Below are 16140 nucleotides of genomic sequence, written 5' to 3' on the forward strand. Positions count from 1 at the left end.
CAGGAGAAACATTATATGAGACTCTCTGGCTAGGCTTGGGCAGTATCCAGATTGTCATACCTTCATACAGACCTTGTGCCATACCGGGATATTCCGTAATACCTGCACTGAACAAAAGGGGCGTTATTTTCAAACAACACTTAGCGTCTGTATTCCGAAGGTTAGCAATGCTAACAAGTACATGTAGAATTACATAGAGGATGCTAACTAAATGCTAACGAGCGCAATGTGAACATTTTATACAGTCTCTGACCTAAACTAATTGCAGGACAGACATCCCAACTCATAAAGTTTTACAGTGAGCTCAGAAATGCTACTCGCAGTTTACTCCAAGCACAAAACAAATATTAGACAGCAAGGCTCTTGATCCAGGAGGGGATTTTCTGCTGTTAGGATTGTGGAAGAAGCTAACCAACCACTTAGCTAGATAGCTAACTAGATACTAAATTAGCGAACAAAATGCACAACTGCCGAGCATTTAGCACATTTTAACCCGTTAACTTAATAGTTATAAGATATCTAGCTGGCAAACATTTAGTTGTGAATTCCATACGTAAGTAGTTCACCTGCCGTGTGCTGCACAACAGTGAGAGACTCACAAGGCTCCGGTCTTTCGTCGTTGTGTCATTAAAGAAACACCACATGACTGGGGATTACCGGTAAACTTCATAATGAAAGATTATGTGGTAGATGTACATTAAGATTGCGATCTTCTTTATTTCCTAACCTATATAACAAGTTGACTGAAGGGATTTACTTTAAGTACAGTAGCTTTAAATATGAGAATTTATTCAAAAACTTCAGAGAAATTGTTTAAACGGTATTGAAAAAACATCCTGTGGCTATTTCCAAATACCCCGGTATATATGGTATACCACCCAAGCCTATCTCTGGCCTCTCGTCCCTGAGTCAGTCTGAAAAGGTCAAAGGCTCCATGTCAGTCATCTAGAGAGCTGTGTGATTGTGAATGGGGTTGTGTGTGTGTATTTACGTATCCAAGCAGCAGTACAATGATCTCACCAGACCTTACAGTAGGCTCTGAAAATAAAGGTATCCTTCCACTCAGAGCCTTCCCTGTCTTGGCAGTCTGTGAGCACATGGCTACACCCAGGCCTTTTCCTGTCTGGATGGGAATATGGAGCAGAATAGATCCTCTGATTCTACACTGATGTAGTATAAATAGAGATCATTGTCCTCTCTTCATGCATGACAGCTTGTTTATTGTTGCTTTTCTAACGGTTGTCAAGGCATATACTGTTTATACATTAGATACTACTGGTATGATTCATTATTTTGAGTTCATATTTTGAACTTGAGTTGAAATGAAGTTTTCATTTACGGAGAGGATTCTGTGTTAGTTTGTTCATAGGGTCAAAGGGTTAGGTTCCGTATTTGTCTGTGTCATACCTGTGTCATACTGTATCACTCCCCAGACAAAGACACGGTCTGTCCAGCCCAAGGAGAAGAGAAGGGAAAGAAGGAATCTCTCGAATACACGGAAGACTCTACACTGGTGAGTTAACGTTTCAAGTGTCAAAGTTTATTCTCCACGTGCACACGTGGAAAACAGTACAGGGAAGTTGATACTTTGAGAGCTCATTGTCAACAATGCAGTGATAGTAATAATAGTATAGACAATAATAGAAAAAATATAAAATATATAAAAATTAAGACATAAATTAACAGACGCCTCACAAGTCCTCAACTGGAAGCTTCATTAAATAGTACCCTCAAAACATCAGTCTCAAAGGTTAACAGTGAAGAGGTGACTCCGGGACGCTGGCCTTTTAGGCAGAGTTGCAAAGAAAAAGCCATATCTCAGACTGGCCAATAAAAAGAAAAGATTAAGATGGGCAAAAGAACACAGACACTGGACAGAGGAACTCTGCCTAGAAGGCCAGTATCCCGGAGTCGCCTCTTCACTGTTGACGTTGGTGTTTTGCGGGTACTTTTTAATGAAGCTGCCAGTTGAGGACTTGTGAGGCGTCTGTTCCTCAAACTAGACACTCTAATGTACTTGTCCTCTTGCTCAGTTGTGCACCGGGGCCTCCCACTCCTTTTTCTATTCTGGTTAGAGACAGTTTGCGCTGTTCTGTGAAGGGAGTAGTACACAACGTTGTACGATATCTTCAGTTTCTTGGCAATTTCTCACATGGAATAGCCTTCATTTCTCAGAACAAGAACAGACTGACGAGTTTCAGAAGAAAGTTCTTTGTTTCTGGCCATTTTGAACCTGTAATCGGACCCACAAGTGCTGATGCTCCAGATACTCAACTGGTCTAAAAAAGGCCAGTTTTATTGCTTCTTTAATCAGCATTACAGTTTTCAGCTGTGCTAACGTAATTGAAAAATGGTTTCCTAATGATCAATTAGCCTTTTAAAATGATGAACTTGGATTAGCTAACACAACGTGCCATTGGAACACAGGAGTGATGGTTGCTGATAATGGACCTCTGTACGTCTATGTAGATATTCCATTCAAAATCAGCCGTTTCCAGCCTAAATAGTCATTTACAACATTAACAATGTATTTCTGATCAATTTGATGTTATTTTAATGGACAAAAAATTTGCTTTTCTTTCAAAAACAAGGACATTTCTAAGTGACCCCAAACTTTTGAACGGTGGTGTAGATGTAAACAGGAGTAGTAGTGACCAGTAGCAGAATAAATAAATATATACTAAATGTAAAAGCAATCCATAATCAATGAACAGCAGCGTAATGGTAGTAATACACCTAGTCAATAATCATTATTATCATTATATCACGTTTATGTTTTTATCAATTTACAGATCGAAAAACTCTTGGTACTCTAATGATTTGAAACAGAAGTAAAACTCTGACTCCTGTCCCCACAAATCAGTTGAAGTCACATATAGTCTGATTAATGTAACATTTTTCATGACAGGGAGATCATTTGTTTCTGGGAAGCGATTATCTTATCGCTGTTCCATGCCAAGCATTCCCACCTGACCTCACTAAATAAACCCTTTTTTTTTCATGTTGTTAGCGTTCACTTTTGGGAAAGTCCGTACAAACATGACGCACTTCTCGGCCTGACAAGCTGAACTCTGCCTTCTAAAGGTCAGGTGGGCAGATATGGGAAAGCTGTGGCCGTGTGTGTGTGTGTGTGTGTGTGTGTGTGTGTGTGTGTGTGTGTGTGTGTGTGTGTGTGTGTGTGTGTGTGTGTGTGTGTGTGTGTGTGTGTGTGTGTGTGTGTGTGTGTGTGTGTGTGTGTGTGTGTGTGTGTGTGTGTGTGTGTGTGTGTGTGTGTGTGTGCGCGTGTGCGTGCGTGTGCGCGCGTGCGCCCTACCTTGTTTAACCAGGAGGAGAGAAAAATAAAAGATGACCTCACCGTCTCTTCTCTCCCCTGAGAGGAGTGATATGAGGGGTGAGAAACAAGCCGTAGAGAGGGAGGCAGAGATAACACAGTCCCACTGACAGTAGCTGCAGCAGCAGTGTGAAGACAGAGAGGAAGGAAGGAAGTGTCTGATTAGCAGCAGGAGACATCCACACCAGCAGGTCAGGGCACTGCTCTCCCACGCATCTCTAGAAGCCCACCTTTTCCAATGGGAAGCCATATTGTTTCCTACCGTTGTCATTCTCTGTTTCTGACTACCTGGTTCTGAAAGGTGACCTTCTATTGTATAGTAGGTCTTGTGTTATGGTGAGGGACTGACCGTGCAGTTGTGGGCAGGCATCCTCTGTGATTTTCTTTGTGATTCTCTATAATTTTCTTGGGTTGTTTTGTGTGGTGCGGAATTGTCAGCATAGTCCACAGGGCCTATGTGACTGAGATGATGTCATACTGTATGCTTCAGCCATGTCATATCTCTGTTGCGATCACGCCGCAATCTGCAGGCAACTTTCTTCTGGTATGATAATTGTCTTCATGCAAGAAGGATTAGGTGTATTGTTCAGCGGTGATTTAGTTCTGCAATTCACCCCCCTCTTGTGAATGTGGCTAAGCTGTGCTGCTTATCTGGAGAGTGGCATGTAGACAGGGCCACTGTCACCGCTCTCTCTTGGCCAGACTCCCTCTGTACTTCATTGTTAGCCTTTGAGAGGAATTACACTGTAACTCTGGAGGACTGTCTTATAAGAAGCTCACCAGGTAAAACACAACAGCCAGCCAGACAGCCTGCCAGCCTGCCAGCCATCCAGCCAGAAGTCTGTGGCACGTAAACCACATACGTCTCAGAGGAGAAGAATGTTTCAAAACTCTTTTATGAAGATCTTTTTCAGCGTACTGAGTCTAGTTTCAGTTAGAGAATTAAGAGGCAATGTAGTGTACTCTTTGAATGTCTATCAGAGTCAGACACTGGATGGAACCAAGGCTGTGGGTACCACAACACTTAGTACGAGGATCAGGGTACATCTGATTTTTAATGTCAGTTAGAAAATAGAAACAGAGTTTGTAGACATGATGTATACAGTAACTGACTGATTGGCTCTGAAAAGCCAACTGACATTTACTCCTGAGGTGCTGACCTGTTGCACCCTCGACAACCACTGTGATTATTATTATCTGACCCTGCTGGTCATCTGAGCGTTTGAACATCTTGGCCATGTTCTGTTATAATCTCCACTTGGCACAGCCAGAAGAGGACTGGCCACCCCTCAGAGCCTGGTTCCTCTCTAGGTTTCTTCCTAGGTTCTGGCCTTTCATGGGAGTTTGTCCTAGCCACTGTGATTCTACATCTGCATTGCTTGCTGTTTGGGGTTTTAGGCTGGGTTTCTGTACAGCACTTTGTGACATCGGCTGATGTGAAAAAGGGCTTTAGAAATAAATGCGATTGACCATGAGACAGCTGAAGATTGGGTGCAGTGCAGGACTCATTCATGTCTTCCTATTAGCAGCTGTTGAAGGTCCATGCCGGGGCCTGCTCCGCTCAGTGGTCTTCCACCTGAAACAAATATCTGCCAGTGCCAGCCAGTGAGAGTGAAAGCAGATGCCATTTCTCAGATCCTTTCAGTCTAATTCAGTTTGCTCCAGCAGTGTTCCTCATTGTTCTGTTGATGGAATCACGTCATTGATGTCCGCCTCGCTGATTATGACAACCTGTCAGAGAGACAACCTGTGAGCTGTTACAGAGTGGAGGAGCTGCATGGAATAATAATTTGGTGCTAACGTTAGTCGCCAGGAGAGGGCAGTCTAACATCAACTGGAGCCGCATTTTGGTCGACGGACTCCACACCAGAGGTCTGTTTGAACGTGTTTGATGGCCGAAGTTTTCAACGATAAATAGAGAATGTATACAAAACAACGTAGAGCACTACAGTTCAGAATTAGCCTCGACATTACATTGCTATAAAGTGTGATGCAGAATGTTTGGTTAATTGATTTGTATGAATGCAACACAGCTTTTAGTGTCAATGAGTTTGTGTGAGGTACAGTTGAGTAATCTTCGTAAAACAACTGCGAGTACTGCAGAGAGCAGCCAGGAAAGGAGGAAGTCCTGACAGACTGTGCTGCTGCTGCCTGCCAAAACCATAATGAATGTTCCTGCCAGCTCTGTGTGTCCTCAGGCACCCTCTAGTGTTGTGTTCTGGTATAACTACCTCCCGATGTGTACTGCATTTCAAACGGTTAACAAGAAAAATACAGATTTGGTTTGGTTCAGTAATATATTGCCTGTCTTAATCTTGCAGAGGCATGCTTAACAGCCTGCATTCTAGTCAGGTATTGTGATGGTTTATGATTTTTGAGTTTTCACAGGTTACCAAACCAAGCATGATGAGACTGTTATAAATCTGCCACTCCTACCTACTGCAGTGGAATGGGCTGCCTGGGCACTGTAGGTCCTGAGGCTGCTCGGTGCATAAAAGGAAGGATATTTTCCTCCATATTGTTTGGTTTGGGGGAAAGCAGGGGGTAGCTAGTTGCGGTGAATTCTTCAGTGAGTCTGTTCATCGCTCACTGAATCTGACTAGGGTGGGTCTGGCTGTCTGTGTGTCGCTTTACCCACGTCCCTATTCTTTCCCATTCATCCTCCTCTCTGGTATCTCTTCCCCTCCCTCTGTAGTTGTACAGCAGGATATGAGGACACACGCAACCGTGCAGTTTGTTCCTCTCTCTCTCTCTACCTAGGTGCTGTTGACTACAGGTCCGATACCAGCCCAGAACTCCATAGGTGCCCAGTCTCAGACCCTCTGTGTATGAGAATAGAAGCCAGTCCTTTGTTAGCACAAAGAGAGGCTGGAAGAAATCATAAAGTATTGATCAAACCACCCCCCCCCGCCCCTCCGTAGTGGTTTTAACCAATGAGAATTGCCATTCTAGAAAAGTCCCTAACACATGATTAGCATGTCACGTATCTGGGTCTGTTGTTTTCCTCCCATAATGTTACAAGCCGTGTGCCCTGGGGAATAAGGAATTGGGGCAAGTTGCTCTTGTTTCCAGGGGTTGTGTTTCGTTCCACTCAGCTGCCAGACGTGTTAAGACCGAGGAGCCCCAACCCTCTCTTTCTCTCTCTCTCTCTCTGTCCTCTCTCGTCCCCCCCCCTTCTCTCTCTCTCTCCCTCTCTTCTCTCTCTCTCTGTCTCTGTCTCTCGCTCCCCCCCCCCTCTCTCTCCCCCCTCTCTCTCTCTCTGTGTGTGTGTGTGCGCGTCATGTGGACAGTTTGTAATGGTTGCCATGGTTCCAACTGTTTGTCCGTTCCATTGATGACTGTCTGCAGATGTGGAGTTTTTTTTCCCTGCTCAAGTGTTTCACACAGAGGACACTTCTGCTTTCTCCTCAGCTTCGGCACCCAGGGTTTGAGAACATGTTACACGCATTGAGATTCCAATTCTAAGTGATACGCTTGGGGTGTTTTTGATCACGAGGACCATGTTTGTACTTGAATAAAGATAGAAAACATATGATTTTAATTCCTAAAGATATTGTCCTTATTAGCAGTGTTATTACATCAAACCTATGGGACAAGCTACAGCAGTTGACTATGTCTCTAGTTATAGTTTATCTTATCTGTTCCTCCTCACTGCACAGTATGTAGGAGAGCATCCCTCTTCTGGAGCCAGCCAGTATGCAGGTCATGCATCACAGTGGCTTCTCTCGTGGCTGGCTGCCTTATCAGCCTGTTTCCATAGACACTCTCTCCCTGCCGCTCAGCATCACAGCACCCACTGGGTACAGCTGTTCAACTCGTCGCCACACGGAGAAACGGGGGGGAGAGGAAATAGATGCAGATTGACGAGAGGATAAGAGGAGTTGAAATTTAAGAATTGGAAAATGGAAAAGAGATGAATAGGGGAAAGGAGAGAGAAAAAACGGCAGTGAAAGAGAGGAGAGGAGGGAGGAGTGTGTGTGAGAGAGGGAGAAGGAAAAGAAGGGAGGGTCAGACTGAGGGGCTGGTTCTGCGAGCAGATGTGGGAAGAGTTGCTCATTTCCCCCAAACTTCACAAAGGACTCCACAAGCCTGAGCTTCATGTTGGAATCTAGCGCCTTTCTGTTAATAACCACTACTTTTCACTGCCTGGAAAGATGTACGAGCGACACAAGCGGAGGTATAGTCTGCGTGGAAAGGGGGAGAGAACAGTGGATGTCGTTTTGATAAAGGTACGAATGGACAGAGAATCTTTTTACTTGCCACATGTGTGAGAGAGCGCTCTACGCCTGTGGATGTGGTCATGGAAGAGAGAAAAAATACAGGCTGTAGGTTTTCTTAGCAAATTTCATGACGTGTTTTCATCTAGCCTTTCTTCTCTGCTGTATCCGCGTGGTAACAACTGAGATTTCACATCTACACTGGGAAGATGACTGTCACCTTTCGTGTCACGGGAGAGTAATTTACTCTCTTTGTGTGTGTTAGTATTTGTCCGGATGTGTCTAATTTTTAGCCGTTCTTCAGTGTGTGTTCAAGAGGTGTGGAGTGTTTGTGAGCCGTTATTAGGTGGGCTCACTGACAGCCTTGAGGAGTGTGCTCTCAGGGTGGACTTTGTCTTTGGATGGAGAATGAAGGCCTGCTGGCCAGATCTCAGGAAGTGGTCCATGCTCTTCTCTTTCTCTCTCTCTCTTTCTTTCTTTCTCGCTCTCCCTCTCTCTATCTTTCTCTCTCTCTTTCTCCCTCTCTCTTTCTTTCTCTTTCTCCTCTCGCTCCCTCCTCCTCTCAATCTCTTTCTCTCTCTGTTTACTTTGGATGACACTTCGTCTGTGTGCAAAGTGTGAGTCACGGCATACAATGCTAGGATTCTGAATGTGATGCATATTCTGCTGTCTGTGCGTGTCGGGATTGTATATAATTTATGTAAACTTTGTGTAAATTCCTCTGTCTGTGTTCTGTCTCCAAATGTTGTCTATTACTAGTGGCACCATATCTGATTTTGATCGGTTTTGCCTCAAGTATCACGTCAAAGCCTGCCTCATCTAGCTCAACAGATTCATTCGATCAGATCCTGTTTTTCCACAAAGACACACAGCTACAAGCTCCGAACTCAGGAAAACCCTGAATTTGTGTTCTGCGAAACACAATGGCACGGCGGTGCTTTCAGCATAAGGCAAGGGAGGTGTATCAGTGACGTGACAAATCAGTGCTCCACCAAACCGCTCAGGTTTAAGTCATATTTTCAGCATCTCTTCACCACCACTTTGAGCATCTCTCTGTACTTTAGCTTGGTGGGACTGGGAACAGCGCTGTAATTCCAGTGGAATGTGGCATGTGGGCTCTGGGTTGGTGAATATATATATATATTTATGTACTGGTAAGGAAGGACACTGTATCTATCTGAGAGAGCCCAGACCAAAGCAGAACAGCAGAGCATGTTGGAGCGCTTGGACAGAGTAGAGTGGCCTGTGGATTTGAGGTTTGTGATAAGAGGCCAGGCTGCATCTCTGGGGCCAGGCGTCAGGCTCTATCTTTGGGCATGGGACCTGGGAATTCTCCCCTCGGCTCTCCATCATCTCTTGGTGTCAGAACCCAGGCCAGACTAGTTTTGGACAGGCATGAGGCTGGACTAGATTGGGATGGCTTCAATACAGAGGGGAAGAGATCTGCTTAGGAGATGACTTCTTCCTAAAGGATGTCATTATGCACAGGTTTGTTATATTTCAAAGGGAATAGACAAGATGGTCCATATTAGATGGCCCTATTGCAATTCCACCCCAAAAATGAAGATGAATTGTGGTCAGATCAAATCTCCCCTTCCTTAGCCTTGGTCCTCCCTCTCAGGCTGTGTGTTGTGTTCCCTGAAGGGCGAGGAGGGCAGAGTGAACTTGGTGACAGATAGACCAGGGTAGAGCGTCTTTCGAGTCCAACTCCTTGGAGAAAACATGTCTGAAATGTTTTTCTCCAGTTATGTCTCTGCTTCAGAATAACTCCACCTATTCCAAGGGCGTGTATTGATTGTTTGGGCCTAAACTAAGCTTGGCAGTGTTGTTGTTTCTGTCTGCACTGTAAGTACTGTAGCAAAGCACTTAAATATAGCTCTCTCCAAGGACATTCCTCTCCCTTGCTGTGCCTCTGAGTCATGCCAGACATTGGCTGTCACTGTGGAAAGTGCAAGTCTGAAGTCTGCCATTCGTTATATTGGGTTTATTTTCACCAGGGACTTCCTTCTCAACCCACATGTATCCATTTATAGCTGATCATCTCCTTTTCCCAGGCAGCGCAGGAGACTGATCTACTAGGCAGCGCAGGAGACTGATCTACTAGGCAGCGCAGGAGACTGATCTACTAGGCAGCGCAGGAGACTGTTATTCTACTAGGTAGCGCAGGAGACTGATCTACTAGGCCGCGTAGGAGACTGATCTACTAGGCAGCGCAGGAGACTGATCTACTAGGCAGCGCAGGAGACTGATCTACTAGGTAGCGCAGGAGACTGATCTACTAGGCAGTGCATGAGACTGATCTACTATACAGCGGCAGGAGACTGATTCACTAGGCAGCGCAGGAGACTGATCTACTAGGCAGCGCAGGAGACTGATCTACTAGGCAGCGCAGGAGACTGATCTACTAGGCAGCGCAGAAGACTGATCTACTAGGCAGCGCAGGAACTGGAGACTGATCTACTAGACAGCGCAGGAGACTGATCTACTAGGCAGCGCAGCAGACGGATCTACTAGGCAGCGCAGGAGACTGATCTACTAGGCAGCGCAGGAGACTGATACTACTAGGCAGCGCAGGAAGACTGGAGACTGATCTACTAGGCAGCGCAGGAGACTGATCTACTAGGCAGCGCAGGAGACTGGAGACTGATCTACTAGGCAGCGCAGGAGACTGGAGACTGATCTACTAGGCAGCGCAGGAGACAGGAGACTGATCTACTAGGCAGCGCAGGAGACTGATCTACAATATAAATGCATGCGCTCATCTACGTTTGTACCAGTGACAATTGTAGAATAGAATAAAATAGATTCGAACAAAAACAAACTATTATCCATTGTTGGATAAGAAGGGAAATGTGTCCATACCTGAACATGTTGTGTACGATATGTACACGTGTTCTATATTGTACGTTACATGTGTTTGTCTGGTGTGTGTGTCTGCTGGGCTTCTGGAGGATAAGAGTGTAGTGTTCTCCCTCCGCCCAGCGCTGCAGGGCACACAGAGGCGGCTCAGTGCTGCACTGGGCTGTAGGCAGGCCCATCAATGAGGCCTTGTGCATTGTCCACTAGCCACTTTAAGACTGTACAGAACCCTGGTAAAGAAGCCCCCTGCCCCCACATTCTACTAGTGGGGGAAAGACAATTAACCACAAGCCTGGGGAAATCCACATGTTTTCACATTCCCTACAGAGGAGACACATGTACACATAGACTTTGTTCTCTCACCCACTCCTTCTCTTTCCCACTCCTCCCTCTCTCTCTCTCTCTCTCTCTCTTACACACACATAACAAAAATGCGTATGGTCTTTAATGAGTTTAATGCTTTTAAATATAATGAACTTTTACAAGTTTTACAAGACTCAATCAGTTCTGCCATCAAGTCAGTTGTCACTAATAATGAACGTCAGTGCACTTGTCTTTATTGCTCAAGAAAGCAGTGGAATTACTCCATAACTTAATCGTCAAGTCATAAATCAAAGTAACCAATGGATCCTTTGTTCAGGGTTTCTTAATAGTTCCATTGTACTGTCTGTTTTATTCTCCGGCCACTCTGTCTGCTAAACCGTTTAGTCCAGACAGATAACTGACTGACTGATATATTTCCACTATAACAAAAAGATCCCAACCTTCTTGAGCTTTCCTTTCTTGGTGGTGGAAACCAAATAGACAATGAACTAGAATTTTCTACTTCATCATGTTTGACCCCGTAACCTACAAGTCTGTCCTTTTTGAGAATGTACTGTATGGTGTCTGTTTGAGCCTTCGGAGCGGAGATATACTGAGCTACCTCTGAGGTTTATGTATTCTGTATTCGATATCTCTTGATTACCGTCACTCTGAAAATTAGCACAAACTAATTGCAAAATCACGTGTACGCTGTTAGCTAAATGCTAACGAGATTAAAAACAAACATTGCAAAGACAGGCAAATCCATCTCATAAAGTTATATATAAGCGTAGCTTGTAGCTACCGAATGTAATTTTCGGTGAGTGGGGACATTTACAAGCGAAAGTGAAATTGTGCAAAGTTGTGATGTAAGCTTTTCTGAAGGAAAAAAACACGAAGAAAGCACAGGGAAAAAATGGCAACTGTAGAGAGAACTGATCCAGAGGTCTTTGACTTCTGGCAGAAAGCCATTATAAGACATCTGATGGCAAACATTTAGTTGTGAATTGCATACAGCACAATTGTAACTTCATCACCTTCTGCGCTCTGCACAAGAGACTCGCCAATAGATATAGAACGCTATGGACGTTCTCCCGTTGTGCTAACGCTTTCTCCCGTTGTGCTAATGCTTTCTCCTGTTGTGCTAACGTGTTCTCCATAACGTGTTCTCCAGTTGTGCTAACGCTTTCTCCCGTTGTGCAAACGTGTTCTCCAGTTGTGCTAATACTAATGCTTTCTCCCGTTGTGCTATTTACAAACAAACACGTGACTGGCTCAACTGGGGAACTACAGTAAGCTTCATAATATTTGTGACAGGTGAAATGAAGAACGAAATCTGCTTTATCTCCTAAGAAATTGCACAAGTTGACTGCTGGTAATAACTTAAAAAGTAGCTACAAATATTCAAATGTATTAAAAAACTTAAAATAAATAGTTTTGACGCTATTTACATTTTTCCAAATAACCCGGTATACGGTATATACAGTATACCTCCCCAAGCCTAGTCAACACTAAGGCCATCTATAGGTGATAAAGGAATGGTAAAGGCCTTAAAGTATCCTCTGTTTTGTGATAAACTATACTTATGTCCTGACGTGATCTGTAAGTGATAAAAACATGTTAAGGAGAATACAAGATCTGACTGTAGGCCATCTGTAAGTGATAAAAACATGTTGAGATGTGACCGTGGGTGGTCTGTCTATCTGACCATGGGTTGTGTATTGTGATAAAGCCATTGTGTGGTCTGAGAGGACAGTATCTCTAGGTCACTTGTCCTTATTGTCCCCCTGGTCTGGTTCTGAGCAGCAGCAGCTGTGTGATTGGACGGACACAGAGAGGGGCGACGCCCACACACCCTTGTGTCACGACACTGAGACCCTGTCCCCCTGAGCAGGGGCGGAACAATAAGGCCCTGTATCAGCAGCCGTGTGTGTGAGGGGAGAATTTCCTGGATACACACACAAACACCTCAACATACACACACACACACACATGCAGTCACACTTGCATGCACGAGTACATTCGCATATGCACTCATGTAAACACACTCGCACACACACACGCAAGCAGGCACACACACATTTATTACAAACACACGTACATGAACACATGTACAAGGCATGGGGAGATTGGCTCTGTAGTTGGCGACCTGATCACATGATGAATGGTCTGCCAATGGGTGTGATGTCTGGGGCTGATGATGGATGATGAGGAACAGACGGTGAGCTGTATGAATCTACTCTCTGTCCTCATGGAAGTCTCCATGGCCAAGTTCTCAATAAACCCCTCCCTGGAGAAGTGTAAATGTTGTTGTTAGAGAAGTGTCGTTGTTGTAGTTAGAGAAGTGTAGTTGTTGTAGTTAGAGAAGTGTAAATGTTGTTGTTAGAGAAGTGTAAATGTTGTTAGAGAAGTGTAAATGTTGTTGTAGTTAGAGAAGTGTTGTAGTTGGAGAAGTGTCGTTGTTGTAATTAGAGAAGTGTAAGTTGTTGTAGTTAGAGAAGTGTAAATGTTGTTTGTTAGAGAAGTGTCGTTGTGTAGTTGGAGAAGTGTCCGTTGTTGTAATTAGAGAAGTGTAGTTGTTGTTAGTTAGAGAAAGTGTGGTTTTGTAGTTAGAAGAGTGTAAACGTTGTTGTTGTTAGAGAGTGTCGTTGGTTGTAGTTGGAGAGTGTCGTTTGTTGTAAGTTAGAGAAGTGGTCGTTGTTGTAGTTAGAGAGTGTCGTTGTTGTAGTTGGAGAAGTGTCGATTGTTGTAGTTGGAGAAGTGTCGTTGTTGTAATTAGAGAAGTGTCGTTGTTGTAATTAGAGAAGTGTAGTTGGTTGTAGTTGAGAAGTGTAGTTGTTGTAGTTGGAGAAGTGACGTTGTTGTTGTTAGAGAAGTGTCGTTGTTGTAGTTAGAGAAGTGTCGTTGTTGTAGTTAGAGGAAGTGTCGTTGGTTTTGTACTTAGAGAAGCAGTGTTGAGTTGGAAGTGTTGTTTAGTTGAGAAGTGTAGTTGTTGTAGTTGGAGAAGTGTCGTTGTTGTAGTTGGAGAAGTGTCGTTGTTGTAGTTGGAGAAGTGTCGTTGTTGTAGTTAGAGAAGTGTGGTTGTTGTAGTTAGAGAAGTGTGGTTGTTGTAGTTAGAGAAGTGCGGCTGTTGTTGTTAGAGAGGTGTAGTTGTTGTAGTTAGAGACGTGTAGTTGTTGTAGTTAGAGACGTGTAGTTGTTGTAGTTACCATATTGTAACTCTTGAAATCTTCAACTAATGTATTTTGGTTTTAATAAGGGCATCTACTAGAAAAAGTAATAGTTCTTCTCTGTTCACTCTCTTTGTTTTAATCTGAGGGTTGGGTGGTGTTCTTCCTCCTCCATTCTGTTCTTACTGCCATCTGAACAGTGAACACTGATCATGAGGCGGCAGGTAGCCCAGCGGTCAGAGAGGCGAGCCAGCAACCTGAGGGTTGCCAGTTTGAATCCTGGGTCCGCCTAGATGCCATTGCCTGCTGTTGTACCCTTGAGCAAGGCACTTAAGCCCCCACAACAACCGCTCCCTGGGTGCCCAGTGTGGCCTAGAGCCTCAGACTGCTAGCAGCTGTCAGCTGAATGTCAATCAGGCCTGATGTTTACATGTGGGCAGAATTCCTCTCCGACTCCCGGTCCAAATTCCCAGCAGCAGCACGTATGGTAAGCAGCAGCTAGAGCTCAACACAGCCAGTTCCAGACACAGAGAGAGAGAGCCTACTGAAGGCTGACTGTAGCAGATCTGGGCCCAGGGGATAGGCCAGATGTGGGCCTATTGAGTCAGATCGAGGCACAGTCCCAATGTTTATGGTCTTTCATTCACTTGATTAGATTCTCTCTACCTGTAGGAATGTATTTTCTTCTCCTATGCAAAGCTGTGTTCTGTGGTAGGTCTTCTGTGTTCTGCGGTAGGTCTTCTGTGTTCTGCGGTAGGTCTGCTGTGTTCTGCGGTAGGTCTGCTGTGTTCTGTGGTAGGTCTGCTGTGTTCTGTGGTAGGTCTGCTGTGTTCTGTGGTAGGTCTTGTATGGTAGGTCTTCTGTGTTCTGTGGTAGGTCTTCTGTGTTCTGTGTTAGGTTTTCTGTGGTAGGTCTTCTGTGTTCTGTGGTAGGTTTGGGTCTTCCAAAGTAAAGGCCATCAATATTAATGTCCTGAGACTAATACTGTTGTATATCTGTCTGACTGTTCTATAACACCAACCTGCCAAGACAGCATGGTTGAGAATACTAGGAATTCTTCTCGGATTCTTAGGTTTTTGAAGATAAAAAAATACTGTGTATATTCAGTAGTAATTTTGTTTCTCCACCCCAAAAATATGCTTACCGCTACTTTACTAAAGACATCTGTTGTATAAGTTCGGTCTTGTTGATCCCAAATGTATTTTTGTTTCTAGATCCACAGAGAGAAGGAGACATTCTACCCTGTCCAGCCCTGCACTGATCCTACATTACAGGTGAAGACCACCATAACAGAATCCACAGGTAAGTCAAAATATGATGATGAAAAAAGGTGCTATCTAGAACCTAAAAGGCTTTCTCAATAGGAGCACCCTTTGAAGAACCATTTTCTGTTCTGTACCCTTGTGGTTCCAGGTAGAACCCTTTTGGGTTCCAATTGAACCCTTTCCACAGAGTATTCTACATGGAACCCCAAAGGGTTCAATCTGGAACCAAAAAGGGTTCTCCTATGGGGACAGCAGAGTAAAATAACTATTCAGAATAATTTGCATTGACCAATACCAGGCATGGCATGGCCAATGCTGAGTTTATTTCTGCCAGGCAGTCAGTTATCATACAGGTTATATGAGATAGAGAAGAGCAGAAATGAAGATTAGGAGGGTTGTCAGGGGTATGGAGGTCCTTGCTTAGATCATGGAAGAGCACTTGTCAGAATATATTTTGATTTCTGGAAGATCTCAGTTGGAAAGACCAGGTTGTAACTTAATTTCAGAGGATTGAGATGTACTGTAGAGAAGAGAGCAGCGCTCTGTAAGAGTAGTGAAAGGCTTAAAATGGTAAGGTCATTGATTCAGATAAGATGGGGATGGCATGGACCTGCTTTCATCTGAACTTCTATCCCTACTGTACCATGTGTCCCCATAGTATCAATCAATGTATCTCGTACATGTAGACTAGGTTAGCATGTTGTGCAACCTACCACCTTTGATGTCTGAAGAAGATAGTGTTCACATCTGTGCAGAGATCAGTTTGAAGAAAATACCTTATGTCATAGGAATTAGACTAGTGTTCACATCTGTGCAGAGATCAGTTGCCATCATAGCTTAAAAAGGTATCCATATCACTGCATTGTCCTTAGCATCTCTGTATCTTTGTCCCCTCCCTTTGAGACGCTTCCAGTCCCACCGTTCTGGTTGCTAGGCCAAACAATGACAAAACAGCAACCCACTCATAAACAATAAAATCCTTCTTGTCAAAATAA

At 44.2% G+C, this 16140-nt stretch overlaps 1 protein-coding gene across 9 annotated transcripts in view; it reads left to right on the forward strand.

Annotated features, from left to right (window-relative positions):
• Positions 1–16140, forward strand: part of akap13 (A-kinase anchoring protein 13) — a 94015-nt gene that overhangs the window by 47386 nt on the left and 30489 nt on the right. For all 9 annotated transcript variants that reach the window (XM_023985212.3, XM_023985214.2, XM_023985215.3 and 6 more), the window contains exons 8-9: positions 1434–1513; positions 15095–15182. In XM_023985212.3, the coding sequence (XP_023840980.1) occupies positions 1434–1513; positions 15095–15182 (168 nt within the window). The remainder of the gene's footprint in view (positions 1–1433; positions 1514–15094; positions 15183–16140) is intronic.

The sequence above is a fragment of the Salvelinus sp. IW2-2015 genome, linkage group LG4q.1:29 (assembly GCF_002910315.2).
Source record: "Salvelinus sp. IW2-2015 linkage group LG4q.1:29, ASM291031v2, whole genome shotgun sequence".
Taxonomy (NCBI): Eukaryota; Metazoa; Chordata; class Actinopteri; order Salmoniformes; family Salmonidae; genus Salvelinus; species Salvelinus sp. IW2-2015.